General features: G+C 45.4%; 1 protein-coding gene across 2 annotated transcripts in view; it reads left to right on the plus strand.

The window, feature by feature from the left end:
* CCDC85C (coiled-coil domain containing 85C) overlaps window positions 1-20,438 on the plus strand; it is a 110,095-nt gene that overhangs the window by 74,570 nt on the left and 15,087 nt on the right. For both annotated transcript variants that reach the window (XM_064423424.1, XM_064423425.1), the window contains one exon: window positions 9,222-9,326. In XM_064423424.1, the coding sequence (XP_064279494.1) occupies window positions 9,222-9,326 (105 nt within the window). The remainder of the gene's footprint in view (window positions 1-9,221; window positions 9,327-20,438) is intronic.

Raw genomic sequence — 20,438 nt, forward strand, 5'->3', positions numbered from 1 at the left:
TTGTTTTGTTTTTCATGAAGCCAAAAATGCAAATCTAAATCTTTATAAGAAACTTTTAAAGGATATTCAGATTATCTCAAAAAAAAAAAAAATTGAGATTGGCAGTAATTGATTCTCCCTGGCTGCTTGAGTCCTGGTTCAGCAGAGAGCTTGGAACATCCGAATGGTCCTCCAGAGGAGAGGGACTTGGGTGCCCAGCACGAGCTAAATCCTGCAAGGAACCTCTGCTGCTTTATCAGGAGAGGTTTCAGGTCTTTATTTTTCTCATTCCTGACAACTCAGTTGTTTTATAGGATGCGGGGAGTGCCTTGAGGGCAGCCCAGCAGCGTTGCTGTGATTTTTGGGAGGAGGGGCAGTGGTTCCCTGTAGCCTCCTTGCCTGGAGTGCAGTTGACAGGAGAAAATCAAAGGTGACTCCAGGGGATGGTCTGGAGCTGTGCTAGATACTACATCCATATCAACATCTACTTCCCTGGAGGAATTGGGGCAGCATTCTGTAGTTTCTCTGCTGGCACCCCCAGTAAAGACACTGATTTTGGTTCTAATGAGCCATGCTGGGCTCTGTTAGTCTGTGACTCTGAAACTTGAGGCCTGCAAGCCACAGACCAGACTTGGGCTGCACCAGATGCCAATGGCTATAGCTCCATTTGGCTTTGTTAACTATTGAGCTGCATTTTTAGTTGGGTTATAGGCTGTGATACTTGGATCTCTCAGCCGTGCCAACTCATATATCCTCTTGAGCAAAGCCTGCCAGTTGTGTGATTATAATTATATACTGCAGCTTGGTTTGAACTGATTATCTGAGTCTCCTGTGAGTTATGGGCTTGATCTTTCTCTGCAGATATAAAACAAGAGGACAAAAATACAGACATTCTTGAATATTAGCAGTGTACTTAAGTTCCCTACCTCAGTTGCTACAGAGAATGGAGAGGTTTGAAACCTGCACTGCTTTTATATCCTGTACCCCACTGAGATGCTAATAAGTCTTTTTCCAAAGGTGATTTTACATGGTAGAATCTGCTAAGCCTCTTACTGACTGTCTCCTGCCTTTCCCAAAGTTGTTAGCTCCCCCAACAATAGAGAATTCCAGCTGTCACCAATGCAATCAGGTGAAATCTGGTTGCCCCTCCAGCTTCTGTGAACACAGATCGTGGTGTGAGGGGGAAGTCAGAGCCTAGGCAGAAGTGGGGATCCTCATCCCTGTGTTACATTTGTGAATGGCTGAGATCCAGCCATGGCACAATGCCCAAACACATTTTCAATTCTACATGAACTACTAAAAATGGATTTACTGATGGAGCTGGCTGAGGCTGTGCTTGTGACCTCCTGGCTGAATACTGAAGAGGGAATCAGGAGAGTAGGTGTTTTGACAGACCCTTATCCTCTAAAGCCTTTGTCACCAGTTCAAGTGATCCCCAGATGTGTTGCATGTACAGCAGGGATATGAACCAGTGCTAGGGAATTTAATCTCTCCTGTTACAGAAAGCTCATATTATTGCATGACATGGAAGATGTTAAATAGTTTTAATCTCATCCTGTAATTTTTTCCCCCCTTATTTGCGGACTTCTTTCAAAATCAAATTAGTTGATTTTTTATTGCACTCTCATGTGTGGGATTTCCAACTTGCCTGATAAATGCTGCTGAAGCTAATGGGACTCTTCACATATACTTAAAGTCAGATATGTGCTTTGCTGAGCTTATTTTTGCTTGAATATGTCTTGTAGTGATAACTGCAATTACTGAACCTTAATTCAATTATTTCCTAGCTTCACACAGTGAAATTGCCCATCCCTCAGATTCCTGGTGCGTGAGACACTAAAACATGAACTAATGAGATAAGGGGGAAGTGTTTGTGCAAGGTTGTGTGGTAGGGGATGTTCTCTGGGGCACAAGGCTGCCTGACAGGCCCAACACTCCTGGTGCTGAGGTCACAAGAAGCAGGGCCCATTGCCCTGATGCCCCTGTGAGAGCTGTGCAAGGCAGGTGCTTTGCACAACACCTCCTCTGTGCTGTTTGAGATGTGTTTCTGCTTTGCTTTAGCTCAGAAAATGTCACTGCTCTGCTGTGGCAGCTGAGGCTGCCTTGGGCCAGCTCGTTGTTACAGAGCTGTGTGCTCTGATGGTGCCACTGACCTCTGCAGGTGTGCTGAGGTGTGGTAGCTGTGAAGAAGAGTAAGGTGGTCAAACTTTACCAGCTATTTGGGGGAATCACCATGCTCTGAATCTGCACAGAAAGGCATTAATGTTTGTGCAGATAGGTTCTGCAAGGCTTCATTCATGAATATAGGGAAAGGGATTGAAGTTCAAATAATGATATTATCTTACCAAGTAACTCAATATTGACACCTGCATATAAGACCTTTGGTCACCTGTGGTAAAGATATGGGGTTTTTTCAAGATCATAAAATAACTTTATTTCTGTTAGTTTTCTGCATGTATAATGTGCTTCTGTTCCCTTCTAGCTGGCTGACTGCAACAGCTTCCCATGAAATTTCAGTAAGGCAGAGAGACCTAATGCATCCTCCATGAGCAGCTTTTTGGAGCTGGGGGGGCTGCCTTTTAGTACTGCTGCTGGTTATTTAGGGCTCTGATTTAGGGCTCTTGTTCTTTCACTTGCTAATGTTGATGATTTCCATTTTTTAATCATCTGAATGTGTTAAATATGCCACTAATGTATTTTTATTTCTGCCCTGTACTTGTGCAAAAGATACTGGTTAGTAATATCTGTGTTTTGGCCAAGTTCAAATCAATGCCATTTGCCTATGTGAAGAGAAGTGTGCACTTTCAGCTAAATTGCTACAGGAAATAACAGAACAAGGTTTTGAGGTAAATCTTCTATTTAATTACTCAGTTGCAAACAATGGGTTGTTGAGTGTCAAAATTGAGGCAGTTTCAATTACTGGAACAATTATGGTTTAGAGTATTGTTGCTGGTAGGTTAAGAATTTATATTACAGTGACAGACAAGTAATCCAGGTAATGGGCAGTGCAGGAGTCCATAAAGATGAAGGCAGGCTGACAGAGTGGGCTGAAATAAAACCTTCTGCAATTTTTTTCCTCTTCACAAATGTATATAATCAAAAGCCAAGGTCTCAACAGAGTTTTCCATCTAACATCCAAGATTTATGGGTGAAACTAAAATCTGAAGTAAGAGCAATTTTATTTTTTTTAATATAGGCTTTTTTTTTTTTCTTTTTCCCATATAGAGAATTACCCAAATCATAAGCCAAGATCCTTATGGGCTTACATGGTCAGGGTGTAATGCCCTTGCCCTATTACTAAGGTCCAAGTTCACTCTCATGTTTAAATGATGGCTGAAGAAAATCCCGTGTAAAAGAAGAGGTAGCCACTGAAAAATGGAAATTGCTTGTCTGTCACAGGGCTGGGTGATGGTGTGGCATAATAATTTGTCCAAAGGAAATCTTCTGAGCTGGTGTCAATAAGGGCATGTTCTCTTGTCAATATTGAGTTCCTTGCAGTTTTCCTTTCCATCTATTTGCATTTCATGCTGTTACATAATTTCTTCTAAAGTTGTGTTGAAAGCAGATCTAATATTAATACATGTAAGTGGTGCGGTGTGTAATCCCCTGTCTCTTGAGCTTAGTGCAATTGGGTCTGCATTGTAGGAAAATGAAGCTGATTATTATAAACCCTTGGAAATGACAGTCCTTTGGGAAGTCTGCTGTCAGTGACTCATGTATGCTTGATTCTCTGTGTTCTGGACACATTTTGCCATCCCTTTATGCTCCCCAGAGGTAAACAAAAAGAGGCTCAGGACCTTCAGTTTGGTGCTTTGTTGTGTGTTTTTAAGAATGACTTGTGAACCAGGAGAGAAAGTTTTCACACTGCAGGAGGTTAGAAATGAGTTAGAAAGGAGTGGAGAGAGCTGTAGTCCTCAGGTGCCTCCAGGCCTGTCCCTCCTTGTTCCTGCCTGCAGCAGGAGGATGCTCTTCATCACATCTGCCAAGGCTCCAGGGGTGCCTCGGGTATGCTCAGGCACAGGGTGCCCCTGTTTAGACACCCACATTGCTCCAAAATGACCCCACAGCTCATGGGGAGAAGGGAAGCTGTGACCCTTTGTGAAGGCTTTAATATTTCCACAGGGCACAGGGTCAAACTGATCGCTTATGATTAAATACTTTTTAAAATCTCTTTTTAGCTTTCATCTGTTAGAACTTATGTGAAAGGAGAAAAAAAGTGTTTTCAATTAAAGGCTACTTATGTAACGACCCTGTTTTGAATGCTAATTCATGAATTACTGGGAGCTGACAGTGCTGCTTTTTAATTTTCCACGGTCACTTCAGAACATAATTCTAATTGAAATCTTTTTTTGCTAATCTCTCATAAATGCTGAGAATTTTCTGTCAAGTAAATTTCTGTCTTTCTGTATTTAATTTATGTTAAGAACAGTCCATTTTGTTGCATCAAAGTATTTCAGAATTAAATATTTGTCTTCTTTTTTCTCCCTTCTAGCAGAAGTAACACTGAAGGGTAGCAGAAAAGATAATTTGTCTGACTTGTCTCTAAGTTTTCAACACTTTATCTTCACAGTTGGTCCAACATGGCCACAGCACTGATCTGACTTTACTGGACAGAAACGAAAAGGAAAATAAATGTTTCTTTGTAGTACTTTGACCTTAAAATACCACAAACACCATCCATCTTCTTGTGTTATTTGTGTTATTTTTCAATTTAATCACTCAGCACAGCGGGTCAAAAAGTCAGAGGCCACCGTTTCTTCTTTTTGCTAGCAGGATAGAAAGCTTTGATAGGAACAAGTGTTTGCTGCTTTTTCATTGTTTTGTTTTGCCTTTTGTTTTTTTTTTTTAATGTAATTTTAGTCTTTGGTAAGCACCAAGAGTTTAATTTCTATCTCAAGCATTTGAAATGATACTTTATTTGTTATGGAAAATATCCCTTTCCACCCATCAAATTGCTTGTTTTCTACACAGAAGAAAAGTTGGGTTTACAGTCTATTTTTACTAAAAAACTTGGTTTGTTTGTAAGCCCTACTGTTTTCTCACTGGTGGGAGTAGACCAAACTCCCTTCCTAGGTGGGAGGGACATGCCTGTGTCCATTTGTTTCATAACAGGCTGGCAAGGTCTTGGGCTTTGGTCCAATGGTATCTTCTGGGGTCACTCTTAAGTCCTGCCTGGTTGAAAAATTTATCAATAAATATTTTGTCATTTTTTGTGAGTGTTGAGGAGTGACTGTGTTGGAATGATGGGGTGGCAGTGCTGGCACTTGGGGCACAGGTTTCTGCAGGCTTGTCCCTGTGCTCATCAGGTGGGAGGGGAGGCAAGGCTGTGCAGAGAAGTGCTGAGTTAGACTGAGGCTTGCACTTGTACCACTGTGAAAGTAAGGACATGCTTTTTTGCCTTTTTTTTCTTTCTTTGTATTTATTTTATTTTTTTTTCTTCTCTTTGAACTATGGCTGAAACTAGGGTTTGAAAAATATTCACAGAGAGAAAGAGTCACTCTTGGAGTAGTCAGTGGCCAGTTGTTTTTGTTTGCTGGGGACTGGTGTGTGAGTCTCCTGAGCTCTCACTTGGTCTGCTTTGCTGTGTCCCTTTTTCTGTCTCTGCTCCTCAGCTTAGGAAACATTTCTAATAAAAGTTCAGTTGAAACTGTGTGCTCCCACAGAGTTTTAGTTCAGATGAAAATGATTTTGCTGATAAATTTCTTGAAACTCCAGAAATGTGAAGTGATTTTACCTGAAGGATAATTTATTATAGATATGTTGCGCATTAGTTGAGATAATCTCCAGCAATGATGATGAACAGAGATGATCAGGGATTCTACTTTTAAAATGTCTTTCTGACTAGAAAAGCAATTTGGGATCCACTTACATCTCAGTAATGAAAATTGGGTAAGGTAATAAGAGATTTCATTTTGTGAGTGAATTGACAATGCAAATACCAGGATTTTTAATTTAGGTTTAAGTGGAGTAATGGCTACTCGTTCTGATGCATCATTAGTCATATTGCTTTTTAATGATGGATTCACTTTCTTTCCCTGGTTAGCTCTAACACTGATAGCAAAGCCCAAGGAATGTGCAAATGTTTAGGGAGGTTTTTTGAATATGTGTCACTGCACCATTTTAATTTTAAAAAGGAAGAAAAAGCAGTGTTCTTTCTATGGTGAAAAAAGACATATTTGCCTTTAGTACAGGGAAGATAAATAGTGCAGAGCTGTGATTGGTAGCCTGTTGTAGAAACTCACAACCAATAAAGTAAGATACATTCCCAAATAACTTCTAGAAAATATAGAAGGAAAATTGCATTGAGTGGAGGGCTCATGAAAGAGGCTGGCTTTATGACAGACAGTAGGAGGAAAAAGTTTACTGTGCCCATCTCTGACAGGGATGTCTTATAAATAATGGCAGGTGAAGACTCATTTTGCCCTAGCAAACCCACTCTCTCTTCCAAACACCTTGTTCCTCTTCTGGATAGATCTCTGCTCAGCATTTTTATTTCTTAGATGTCTTTTCTTTTTCTTGTCCTATTTTTTCCCTCTTTTCCCTTTCTGTTCTTTAATTAAGAGCTTGTTTTGATGTTCATTGAACTCAGTGGGAATCTTTCCATCAAATTGAATGCATTAGGTCAGATTCATAATCAGCAGCCACTGAAACAACCTAACAATAGTTTTGTCACACGCTAGTGCAGTCTTAAATGGGATTTGCTTTAAAAAAAGCAATAGAACTAATCCATTATAAACACTTGTTAGAGCAGAGTTTTGACTGTATCTGTGTATTTACCAATACAATTTCAACCAATTTAAACCAAATTGAAACTAATGCAGACTTTTTCTCCAGGCGGGAGCATAGGGCAGTTAAATAAATTTAAACTAGTGTGTTTTTAGCAGCAGCAATGTGATACTGGGTGTTGTCTGGACTTGGTGTGGTTGTCTTCCTTCTTTAGTTGGGAAAAGCACTTTGACTTTCTGTGAGGACAAGCTGTAATGTGATGAAACATGTGGGGAATCCAATATAGACCAACCCATTCACATTTGGGGGTTAGACAGCAAGTTTCTGGGATGCAAATGTCCAGCAAATCTCTCTTTCTCAGGTCTGTTACCATGTTTCTGGTGCCCCATGATCGTGTGGCATCTTGATGGTCTCAGTGTGGAGTAACCCAAAAGTCTGAGTAACCCACTACCTGTAAACTGCTGATCCACACACCCTCTTCTGGAGCAGAGACCTCAAGGGGATCTCCAGCACAAAGATACAACCTCACATTGTGGCTCTGCTGTTTTATTCTGCTTTTCCCTTGGCCACACATCTGCCCCTTCATGCCAGATGTCAGGGGAGAGTGCTGAGCTCCTGAGCTGTCAGCCCAGAGGAGTGGGGAGCAGTGCCAGGAGCTCTCCAGGAGGTTGCTGTGTCCCCACACACACAGCAGTGCAGAAGGGGTTGCACACAGCAGGGACGTGGGAGCACAACCAGCCAAGGTGAAATCCTTTCAGGGTAACCACCAAGAGACATCACATGCCTGGGACACTGCCAGTAAACTAAGAGTCTTCTTATAATCTTCCACAGTGACCTGCTAACCTTTCTTTGAAATTATATACCTCCCAGGAATAGTGGAAACTCAGTTTTGCAGCAGTCACTTTGCAGCTTCAGAAGGAGTTATCTCCTTCAGATCTCTGACTCTCTCTCTGACTCTCTGTTGTGAAATGTGAAAGAAATACAGGCCACATCTTCTCTCTTTGTAAATTCAGGGGAATCCCAGATATCTGATATGCTGAACTCATTCTGTATCACTTGACTCCCTGTGAGACACAGCAGTTCCCAGCAGATTGGGTCATACAGGACTGGCATCCATTTCTCATGATGGCTTTCTTGAGAACTGCCCTTCTCTTCACAGCTTATAAAAGGAAAGTTGATAGGGTGAGGGCTCCAGAATGACTGTGAAAGCACTGGGTCACTGTAGAAGTTTAAACCTAAGAAAACAACATTTTGAAATAAAATCAAAGCTGAATATCAACTAAAACAGGCCATGTAGCAGCAAGAAAATATATATGACACTGATAGAAAATAATGTATACACACAGAGTCCACCAATTCTTCTCTTTGAGCAGGAAATGGAAATGAACTTCCAATGTTTCCAGAGATCTGTGCATGACAACAGTCTCCAAAGTCTCTGTTATGTTCAAGCCTTTGGCTTACTGTGGGGTTTTTACATACAATTGATCTGATTTTTGAGATTTCTTGTTAAATTTTATTGCTCCAATGAATTTTCATTGGTTCTTTTGAAGTAGAAAACATAATTTCTGTAGCAAATGGGAGTTGAAAGTCTTAATAGAGCATAAAAATCTGAAAGGTCATGATTTTTTAATTTTAAAATAGAGGACAGTGCACTGTTTGATACTCTTAAAAATATGAAAAGTTTATGAGATGTTTATTGGTGATAAAGATAGAATCTTCTCCCAGACCTTTGATTTTGGCTGCTTGTGTATTGGCTTTTCCTGGGTGCACTTTTATAAATGAGAAACACTTCTCATTCTTCATATTTCAAGATTACAAAGAGAGTTAAAAGCACAAGGCAGAAGCTTTTTCCCAGGGAGATTATTCAGTACTCCTAACTAACTCCAGTGCTCCTTCCCCTGTGAGTGCAGACTATTGGTTGCATTTATCTGGTTTTTAGGGTCATATTGACTACCTTCATTTATTTGACTATGTTTAAGACCGTGGGTGCAAGCAAATTTATAACCAAATAAGAAACTGTTCCTGTCAACACACATTTTGCAAGCTTAGGTGAATGATAGTAGCACTGTTTACGAAGCCTTGTTCTAGAAAATGTCTCCTGGTGTGGGATTTTTGGGTGGGTTTTTTGGTTGCTTTGTTTGTTTGGGGTTTGTGGATTTTTTTGCCGATTTTGATTTAATCTGAAGTCTTCAAAATATTTTTTATGTGCTTCTTAACAAATGTTTTTTATTGAGCATGAAGGAACTTAGGTAAAACAAAAATGCCTTCCTCCTGTATCATTTCATGTAGCAGACCTTGAGCAGTTCACCTCCAGCTGCTTGCAGGTGTTTTCTCTAGAACTAGACATGGAAAAATAATTTTATTACAGTGTTCACTGTCACTGTTGGTGCAGGGAGAAGTGAAGAGAACAGGTCAGGAGGCAGATGTGGTCATGGGAGCAGCCAGGACATGAGGAGGGGCAGAGCTTTCGTTCCTCTCATTAACGTGGCCTGTCCTGGTTTGTGTTGTCTTTGCAGCAGTCCAGCACGGGGGACCTGAGGACTCTGCGGAAAGGATTGTCCCCATACCACTCTGAGTCACAGCTCTCGTCACTGCCACAGTACCAAGACGCCCTGCAAAACGTAAGAGACATTTCCTTACCTTCACAGGCAGAGCCTTGGCTTTCCCCAGAAGTGGGCATGGCTGCAGGGGGCTGGTGACAACTGCAGGGCAGCTCTCACAAGTGATTGCTCACCCTGAAGCTGGGGTTACAAATGTGCAGCTAAAACCTGCAGATGTTGGGAGGGTGGGGAGCCCCTGGAACATTAATCTTTGCCTGAACTTCCCAGCGTGGGTTTTCAGTCAACTGACAGTCACTGTTGTGAATCTTTTAAAACTGGGGTGATGCTTGTTACACCTGCAGCTTCTTCTTGGTAAATGCCCTGTGCCTGCAGTAAAAAGCTGGTTGTGGATGGAGCGTGCCAGGTGTCTGGCAGTGCATGGAAAGGGTTGTTTAGTGAGTAAGTTCTTAGGTTTTTCTGTATCACAAATAAGGTTTGAGTTTCCTAATGAATGAGTTTGCCTGCACTGCTTCTCAAACCACAGAAGAACTTTGACTGAAGCCTCTTGCATAAGGTGGAATCTGTGCTGGTGTGCCAGGCATGGCTGAGGAGCCCTGCCAGGTGTTTGCCTTCCAGATGTTTCCCTCACTGCTTGGGCCACTAGGCTTGTGTGGTGATACTGTTTTCCAGATTAGAAGAAGAGTGTAGAAACAGTCAGAGAGTCCTGGTGGGAGTGGGCTGTGAGTGTTAGGAATGTGAGCAAGATCCTGATGGCAGCACAGCTGGAGAACCTCCCTGCTCCATGTCTGGGACACTGGTCAGCAGAGCTGCAGGTCCTGCAGGAGCAGTCTATGTATTGGCTGCTTGATTGGGAAAAAGTCGTTCTGATATTCTAGATTTAGTGTATCTCTTACAGTTGTAAAGGTGGGCACAATGATAATTTAATAAAGTTTGCATAAATAATACTCAAGTATGGAAGCATATCCCCTTCCTATCCCTGCTAAATGGCAGGATGGATAGAGGTGCTTCAAGCTAAAAAAAAGAGGGATAAAGCTGTCCAGGTGAATATTCACTTTTGGAACTTTGTGCCCCATTTATGAAGACAGGAGACTTTATAGGGAGTGCAGAGAGACTTGAACCTGGAAGATGTTTGTCTGGCTGTGCCAGCCCCTTACAATTTTGGAGATTTTTCTTTGCTTCCCTGGTGCTTAGGCTTTTGATCCCCAGCTTTGGTCCAGGTTGACGGTGCTCAGTCAGCCTGTGCTGGTTGCCCCAAGGAGTGCTGCTACTCACGATTTTATGTTTATCTTGTCAGTCAGGCTGGGATACGTCCAGCAGCTCTCTGCAGAGGAGCTGTGCTGGGATGGGAGCTGGCAGGAGAGTTTTCTGCTTGAGCATTGGCCCCCGCAGCTCACTGGGGCTGTGTGAGGGCTGGTGGCAGATGGTCCTGCCTGCTGGAGCCCTTCCTGGCTACTTTTCCCTGTTTTCTCTCCTTCCTCAAGGAAGAGATGGCACCTGGCATTTATGGAGAGGCCTGGGTGCTGTGTGGCATTCACTTTCATCTGTCACCCTAGCTGTGTTCTACCTTTTTGCAGGAAGTTGATAGAGAAAAAACAAAAGCAGCTTTGGATCTAAATCCACATCGTCTCAGATACTTATGTAGCCATTCATTTACTTATTCCTACCAAAATCCCTTTGGTTTGTGGCTTGACATAATACACTGTTTTTGTGATGAGGATAATGATCACAGATTCATGAAAACATCTTAGAATTACTTGAGCATGTCCAGAAGTGGATATTTAGATGTATATGGGTTTCTCTGTGACTTTTTTTAACAGACAGCAGGCATGAGTTTGTGAGAAATCATTCTTCTTTGTGCCTGCAGAAGCTTCATGTGGGTGAGTGATGGACAATTGGTGTCAGCTTCAAAGCTGCCACATCCGTTCAGGGTTCCATCAGCAGCACTGCCTGTGTAACTCTTTGGGAAGTTCCCCAGCTCATCCCTGTCACTGTCACACAGGTAATGAGCAGGCATCTCTCCAGGGGTCTGACACATCCCAGTTAAGGACACAGCTGGGTGTTTCTGATGTGTCCTGGATCAGGGACACCAGTGCACCCTCGAGATGCAGAAGCTGAAGACACTCACAGTTGCGCTCTGTGCACTGGGCTTCACACACACTGGTAGTTATAGATTTGCTCTGTAGTCTGCATGGTTACCAAATATCCAGGAGCAGCAGTCCTTGGGGTTAGTCTGGCCTACAAGACCCTGTCCTTCGCAGGGGAAGGTGTGATATATATGTTAGCTTGAAGTGATAGCAGAGTCAATCTTTCCAGCTCTGGAACAGCCACCCAGCATCATTTCATGGAGTACCAGAGGCTCCCTGGGTCCTTTGGGAGGTGAGGGTGATTTCCTCTGGCTTGGACTCATGAGAGAAGGCAGCAACAAGTTCCTGATGGGACCTGCCATTTCCCTGGGATGAGACTAAGCTGGATAGGCTGGCTCCATTTTTCCCATTGCCAGCAGCCTCCAGAGCTGCTCGGTCTCTGTAAGCTGATGTCCCAGGATGAGAGCTCTCTGAGGCACCTGTAAGCCGTGCACTGCTGAGGACTCCGTGGCCCACCTGGCCTCTGGGTGTCATGGTTTCACTGCAGCTGGTAACTAAACCCCACACAGCTGCTTGCTCACTCCCCCCACATCCAGGGGGATATCTGAGAGCCCTGCAGCCCAGCTGAGGGTGCGTGTGGGGGCTGAGGCATGGTCCAGAGCTTGCATCTCTCTCTTTGGCCTCTTCATGGGTGCTCTGGCTCCTAAGACATGTGGACATATGTTCCCTGCAGAATTTTATGTACCTGCCTGCTGCCCTGTTGCTGTGCCACAGACCCATCTCAGTGCCCAGGCATGAGGAGGAGACCTGAGGGCTGCTTAGGATCCTATAGTGGTACCATCACCTTAAGAAGCTCATAAAGCAACTGCCTGGAGGCACCATTTATCCACACTGGCAAAGAACACCATTAAACATGAACCAGCTTGTTGCTAGTAGTCAGAGCTAGCCTGGCTGGCTAAAAATCAGTTAGCAGTGTATCTGTGATTTATAATGGGAATCCTGCCTTTGGTGGGAGTAACTTAATGGAAATACTAAGGATAGTGTGGATGGAGTGTGGGTGGGAAAGTGTGTGTGAAAACACCAGCAGGAATTCTAGAGGAGGGGATGCTTTGGCCCGTGCTGATGGCCAAAGACGTGACTGGCAGCAAAGAAATGGGTAAACACCACAGGATGTGTGGTTTGTGTCAGGACTGGGAGGTCTGTGCTGTGATAAGGCCATAGCACAGATGGCTCATCAGCAGAGGACTGGTTCCCTGATAACAGGAGCAATGTCACACCACAGTTTTTCTTCCTGTGGTTCCAAGAGGAAGGAGTAGATAAGATGACCAAAGTGATGGAAAGGAGGCAACAGGCAGCAGCTTTCCTAGGGTTTTTGGAGGGTAAGCAAGATGCTGAGATAAAGATCAGCCTGCAATAACCATTGACTCCTAAGGCATGTGAAAAATGTGTTCTTTGCTGTCAATGAGGAGGAATGCCAGGGCTGTCATTAGGGCTTGCTAGTGGGTGTCCCCTGTTTTCTGTGCCACACACAGTGGCCCTGACCACCTTTTGGTGAACATGTGAATGTGTGTTTGTAGGTGTGTGGGTGTGACGTGTTAAGTTAGAATTTGCCGTAAGCACCTGACAGAGGCAAACACCTTCCCCTTCCTTACGTTTTCGTACCAGGTTTGTAGTGTTCCCTAGCTGAGGAGCAGGAGATCCTGGTAGTTTCCCATCTGGGTGCAGGAGGATGTGTCTGCTGGTGCTGTGACTGGAGACCATCTTGGGTCTGGAACTGGGAATCCCTGGGGAAAGTACCTGCAGATACACTCTGTGTGAGCTGAGACAATCTCTGGCTTTTTGAGACGACAATCCTGATGATGCCAATATCCAGCTTTTATATAGGCCCTGAGGACCTCAATAAGTGTCTCCAGATAAAAGTGAGGTTTCTGTTAGAGTGTTCAAAGCTGCTTCTCTCAGGAGTCTGTATAGACTACAGACCAGACTGGGGAGACACAATTTCTTTTTCCCTTCTAAATCTATTCCAAAACCAACCAGACCCATAGGAAAATGCAAGTAGTGTGGTTATGTAATGAAGAGCACTCAGCTTAGAGGGCTGTTGATTCTCTGGTTTCCTGACACTGTTTTTGACCGTGTTTTTCTACAGTGCCCACTTCTTGAAGAATGCAAAGCCTAGGAGATACCTCTGGCAGCACCAGCCCCTTCCCTTGATTCCCACCGTGCTGCCACAAGTCACATTTTGTACCTCTGCCTTGTAGAGATACTCGGGGGAAGTGTATTTCATTTTGCCAGATGGCACACTTGCTATTACAAAAACAAGCCCAAATGTTTGTGGTCTGTAGGTGTAAAGAGAAGCCATTAGAAGGAGTGGGGAGGGATGATGAGTCCTTGGCTGAAGTGCTGGCTGTCTGCTGAGCCTGTGAGAGCAGTGGTGAGGAGAGGGAATGTGAGGGAACATAGCTAAACCTGAACCCCAGTGACAGTCCTGTCTCTCCCTTTTGGCTGGAAAGACAGTGGTGTCCATGCTGTTCAGTACAAGGGCTAAGGCAGGAGAAAAGTGAGAAGGTAACTATCTCTCCTCAGCTTCCTGCAGAGGAAGGACAAAGCTGGCCCCTGAACCAACCTGGTGTAGGCAAGAAGATGTAACTGTGGCCCAAGCCTGGTCTTGGGTTGCACTGGGGTACACTGGACAAGTCTTGTAGTTCCTTCTCATCCTACATGGGAGTAAATCTATTCCTCTCAGGGAGAAGAACTGGATCAGCTTCTCAAAGCTAACCTGACTTTTCAAGTCAAGCTTGAAATGGCTAAAGATCACCACACTGTTCTCAGTGTGATGTCCTGAAGATGCCCCCAGAAGAGTCAGGGGAGCCCTTGGAGCATTGATTGCCCCTGCAGAGTCACCTGCTGCACTGGAGATCTTAACAGGGCCCCAAGGTGTCCCAGCACAGCACAGCAACCCCTGCACTGTCAGCAAGGAGCCCCAGCCTCTCACAGTGCTACATGAACCCCTGGGCAGGGAGGTCCCTGGCTGCCCAGTGCCTCTGGCATCCCCAGGACTGCATTTACATCTTCAGCATCTCATTGTGGCCTCTCAAAATGCCTCCAGCCCCTTCTGTTACTTCAGAAACCCATGCAGTGCAGTGCTCTTATGGTCCCCTGCCTTCTCCTGTCCCTGGTCCCCATCCCCTGTCACTGTCAGGTGAGCTGAGCTCAGCTGGTGTGTGTCAGAGGATGACTCTAGGCTGGTTTCTCACCTTCCCACATCCATGGTGGCCATGGTGCCTTTTTAGGCAGGGGGAAGCAAGGATTGAAAGAAGCATGAGCAGTGTGGCAGAAGGCAGCTCCTTCCCACTGGCTTCACTGATACCACCAGGACATTACTGAGCAGACAAAAAGAGAAATTCATGGTGCCTGATTTGCTGCTGCAGCAACAGTAGCTCTGGAAGACAAAGTAAAATGAAAGGTTTGTCAGGATTTATGGAGTGCTATGGTGAAGCTTCAGGCTGTATCACCAGCAGCTGAGAACAAACCAATCCATTTTTGAAAGCAGCTGCCCTTCATCTGCTGCTGTTAGAGAGGCTCTGAGCAGTGGGTGGCTTTTTTCCCCATGGCAGCTAACCAGCACAAAGTTTGGCAGTGACAAATTTGGGGGTTTTGATCAGCAAAAGAGGCATTGAGTGGCCGTGCCCATAATCTGCCCTTACAGGTAATCACAGGAAGCAAGAAAAATTAATCTGCTTTGAGGGTCGGCTGTAGGTTCTCATGTTCATTTTTCATGTACTCTTGTGTGGGGCTGGCAGTGGGTCAGGGGAAAGGCAGAGGCACAAGAGACCTGTGCTCTGCCACAGGTCTGGATGGGCAGCCAGGTTCAAATGGGCCATGCAGGGGTGCACAGGTACCCTCCTGTGCCTGCATGCATCCTCTGCCCACACAGAGGCTTTCACCTGCATCATCCCCAAATCAGATTCGCTTCAAAATCATGAAAGTCTTAAGAATACCCACCGCTTCCTTCTGAAAACAAATGTGCTTGGCGTTCCTTTGTCAAAAGTGGTAGCACCTCTGGAAATCCTTACGCTGACAGTGCCCCTGTGAGTCAGTCAGAGTTAGTGCACTTGTCTGCTTGCTCTGTCCGGACGGACTTGTTCTGTTTCCTCTGTCAGGTGCTTACGGGCTGAAGCTGCTCTGCGAGTGTCACGTTGGTGAGGGTTTCACAGTGCCAGGGGCAGCTGCAGCTGTCGCTGGTGATTCTACCGGCGTGCCCCATCCCAGCTGCCCCCGTGGAGTGAGCACTGCCCTCCCCAGCGCGGCCGGGCCGGAGGAGGCTGACTCACCGGCTCTGCATGCTCCAAGGAGCCTCCCGAGTCTGCAGCTTCCATCAACTCAGTGCTGAGAAAAGACACCCTTCCTGTTTGTAATGACATCCAGTTGCAAACAATGTCCTGACTTTGTTTTTCTCTGAAATATTCCCTTCCCTTGGGTGCCCCAGCACAGCCCGTACAGCCAGCGCTGTGTCGTGCCTGCCAGGGAGAGGAGTCATTCTTTTGTTGGGTGTCTGTGATGTTAGCTGAGAAAGCAATGAAAGAGTTAAATTGTTTCTTTAATTATCAGAAAGTGCCATGTAAGTCCTTGTTATTACTTAAGTAGACATCCATGCATGCTGGGGGCACATGAAGATGCAGGAGGAGGAGGCTGAGACACACAGACAGGCTCTGTCTGGCTCCCGTGTGGACCCAGCAGTTAATTCATGGATTTGAATGTTTACATGACCAGCTGCTCTCTGTGATTAAAGGCAGCAAATTAAGTAATGCCAAAGGAGATTATCATCTGCAATAAAGTCCCTTGATTTGATAAGGAAGATGCTAATACAGAGTACTGATGGCTCTGAACTGCCTGTTGGGGACCTGTGTTGTGCTGGGGAGCTGGGTCTGTCTAGGAATCTTCCTGGTGCCTGGTGCCAGGCTGTCAGGTGCTTGCAGCTGCAGGGCAGCTCACCATGTCTTTGGGACTGTGCAGCCATTTAAGTGCCCCAGAAGGAGCTGGTAGTTGGGTTTGAGCTGAGTGCTGGCAGGTTTCTGCACAGTAGGCATGGAGTAACAACAGCCAAGCACCATCAGATCACCTGCCAGGCAGACAGGACATGCAGGGATCCTCCCTGGCTCCTGTCAGGGTGTCCCATGCTCAGAAATCAGAGGTCTGGCATCATCTACAGTAGGGTGACAAAAAGGTGTGGTCTGCAGAGGAGCCAGCAAGGAGCCCTGGGGCTGCTGGCAGAGTGCCACCAGGTAGCCCTGTCCCTGCGGGGCCCTGAGAGGAGCTGGGCTCCCTCAGGAGCTCCACACGTGGTGGCAATGGCAGAGCTGCTGTGGACATGAGAAGATGTGGTAGGGAGGGAAGGGACCTTGCAGGAAAGGAGGGTGGATGTCAGCCAGGAGTCTTGTCGTGCTCCAGGTGCCCCAGCGCAGGGAGGGAAGTGTGGCCCAGGATGCAAAACAAGAGGGGGCCTAAAGAATTTCTCAGGCTGGTGGTAACAGGAGATTTTTTGGGTGTGTGATCACCCAGGAAAGCCACTCATCTTTGTGTGCAGGGAGATTTCTTGTTCTGAAAGGACCATCAGTCTGTGTGAGCCCAGTGCTTGCCCTCGGTGCTGCCTGTGCTATTCTTCTGATGGGGACACCATGCTTCAGGGTTTTGCTGCATTCCCTGCCTTCCCTTCTCCCATGCCAGGCTGGCCTTGTGCTCTCAGTCCTTGGTTTTGATGCTGGTTTTCCCCCATCTGCCCCAGGCACTTCCTTTAACTTGTAGCCACATGTGCCATTCACAAATGAAAATGTGCTGGGCCCCCTGTTCTGTCAGCACACCAGGGCTGGTGCCAGCCATGGCACCTTTCCATGGTAATACCTGGCTCTGCCACCCACTTCCCACGAGCTGTTACTGCATGTTACTGCCTCCTGCTTGTCTCTTAGCAGTTCCTAATTTGCAGAGTGGCATTGACACCTTTATTTATTTTTTATTTATTTAAAACACCTGGATGCTGACAGGTGCTAAGGAAGGGTCCAAGTACAATTCAAGTCTGGGTAAGCAGGTTGCAAACAAAACCACTGTGAGATAAATAGACATGCCCGGGAATTTTATTGTAAGCTGTCTGACAGAGCCTGATGTAATGTAATTTTCTGTGTTCTGTCTCGGCAATAAAAACTTCACGGTGTCTGATATGACTCCATTTAGCTTTAATGTTGTCTGAGGTATGCCGTTAGAAAAATATGGCTTATATAATCACGTTTCAATTCTAAATGCTTGTTTTTTGAAATAGGAGACAAAAATTAATAGAAGGCAAGGGGAAGATGTGAGGTTCAGAAGCATTAATATTTGCTCTTATGTTTCATGTTGGTCTGAAGCATCCCCAGAGCCTAGGTTGTGCCTGCTGGCTGAAGTAAAACCAGCATGATGTTCTCTTCTGGGTTTTGAAACTTAGTCTTTTGCAGTCTTTCTGCAGATCAGGAATAGCTCTCTTGGCTGTGAGGTAGGAAAGGGTGTCATTAAAAGACAGAAATAATTGAGCAAAAAAGAGATTGAAAACTGATGGCAGGCCCAAGGTCTCATGTCTTTTCAGATCCCTGGAGGAATCAAGGAGAAATTGTTTATCACAATTTCTTTGTTCTTTTTGTTTTTTAATTTCTGATCCAAAACCTCTAAAAGAGCAGACACCTGTCATCCCCAGTTAGGCTCTTTTCTTCTTGGGTTCCAAAGCATTCCCACTGTTATGAAGAGACGTTCATATTTTAAGCCTTACTTTGCCTTTGTGGAGGTGTGTCATATTGGGATTTCATAGTGTGCCCTATTGCAGAGAGTCTTTTTAATTTTGGTCCTCCAAATACATAGGAATGGAGTATCCATGGCAGTGCTTGTCAGCATCTGTGCTGGACCACATCCCATGCAGCCAGACAGAGCCAGCAAGGACTCATCAGGAAACTTGGTCTTAGACACTGGTAATGACATTGTGGCGTGACACATAGCAGCAGATGTTTGCCAGCAGCTGCAAGTTGAGGCCTCTGCTCTTCATTTTTTTGGTGTCAGATTGAAAAGGATCATTGGCACTGTTTGTGGTCTGAGGATTTTCTTTCTCACATTAGCACTATTGCTTGGCTGATGGTTTTTGTCTGGGGCAGTGAATGGGGCTACTTTGATTTGCTTTGTTTTCTGCTTTGGATTGGAGGGTGTCAGTGTCATTCTAGCAACAGAGAATTGGGGAATGTAGCATATTGCTTCAAGGATGCTGTGGCATGAGGGACTGCAGAGTTTCTCTCTCTTTTCTTAGTCAGTTATGCAGCTGGACTGTGACTGTCCATACAGACTTGGAGACAAGCCCTGCCAGCTCCAGAGAGAGGTTTCTGGGAGGGTCTCAGCTAGAGAGACCACTAGAGCTTCTCTGGTGGATTTGTGGTTTTGGCATGCATGATGTGGGGTGGGTGGGATGGGGAGGGCACTGATGCCATGTGGGAGCAGTAAGCTCTGAGAAGTGCACCGGTCCCATCACTGATACCAGCAAATATTCAGCACTGATCTGCTTGAAATGGAGAAACAAGTGAGGGCTGAAAGGGAAATGTGTTCGGTGGTGCTTCAGTACTGCTGTCTGCACAGAGGCAGCAGAGGAATAGCTCTTGTTGTGGTTTTCCCTGTGGAAAAGAGCCAGGATATGGGGGGACTTGGCACTGTCCTCCCTTGAGGGATGCAAAGAGTCTCATCAGGACCCTTTGAGGACACTGCACTCCCAGAACCATCCTGGCAGCAGGGATAGAGCTGTTCTGTCCAGGGCTGAGCTCATCAGACCCATGCCATAGCAATCTCAAGTGTTCTGAGCAGCCACAGTGGTTTGGAGAGAAGCAAAAGCACCAACTTGCTGAGGAAGCTCAGGATGGGTCACACACAGCCCCACAGCCTCTGGTTCCCTTGGACTTTCACTTCTTAAGGAGAGCGATCTTTGGGTCTCAGAGGTGCAGTGGTTGATAAACCCTGTGCATAGGGAAGGAAGGTGCTTCCTGCAAGCATCTGGACACTCAGAGACATAACCTATACCCCTCTCCTTAATTAGCCTGGTGATCTCACTGGGCAGCTCTTCCTTTGCTGGGGTGACTGGGGCTGTGGGTGCAGCTGAAAGTGGTATGCTATTTCTCAACATCTTTATTATAAATTTTAATGGCATTTTTGGTGACTTCTGAGCTGTCTTGTAGCAACATTCATTTATATAATTACATAATGCCTCAGCCACATATCTGAGGGTGAAGAGTAAACCACCTCTGAACTACCAAACACTATAAAAACCTAGCAAGTGGAAAAGCCATATGTGCATCTAATACAAAGACTGCATGCTCGACAAAAGCAGACGGGGAGAGGAAACTGAGAGTGACACTTGCCTCAGAACACACCATGTTGTCTTTTGCCTATATGGGCAATTTCTGCTTCTTAGGATGTAACCAGATTAACCTTGCTATTATTGTCTGCCAGGGTGCTGAGTCAGTTGTGTTCCTATGTCTGTGAAAATGTCAACTGCAGGGAACAGGAAGGGCATGGGTTTCTGTAGTGGTGGGGGGCCCCAGATTAGCTGAGTTGGAGTACTGGGGTGCAGCTGTGGGAATTCTTGCCTGCAGTTTTCAAATGCATCTGTTCTAGGCATGAGGAATCTCCTCCATCTGTGCAATTTTACTTACTACTTTAACACTGACTTCTTGAGATTTTCCCTGCCCTACTTCCAATCTGCTATCTCAAATCTCTGGTTCCCTCTCCTCTGCATTTCATCTCAATGAGTTTCCTGCTGGGTAAAATACACATCCTCCTCTTCCTTCCCATTCCCTCCCTTCTCCCACTGTTGGCAGTTTTCCAGTATAGCAACCTTGACCTTATCTCCAATTCCTTCCATTTCCTCCTCTTCAGCTAACACTTTTGGTGAACTCTGCCCATTTTCCTCTCCTCCATCCTCCAAAGGCTGGCCGTGCATCCTGCTGGCCGTGTATCCTGCTGGATATGTTGTCACTTCTTTCCTTGCTGACTGCAGACCCCTCAGTTCTGGCCTCCTTTATGTGTGCCTCTGTGC

The sequence above is a fragment of the Passer domesticus genome, chromosome 6 (genome assembly GCF_036417665.1).
Source record: "Passer domesticus isolate bPasDom1 chromosome 6, bPasDom1.hap1, whole genome shotgun sequence".
Lineage (NCBI taxonomy): Eukaryota > Metazoa > Chordata > Aves > Passeriformes > Passeridae > Passer > Passer domesticus.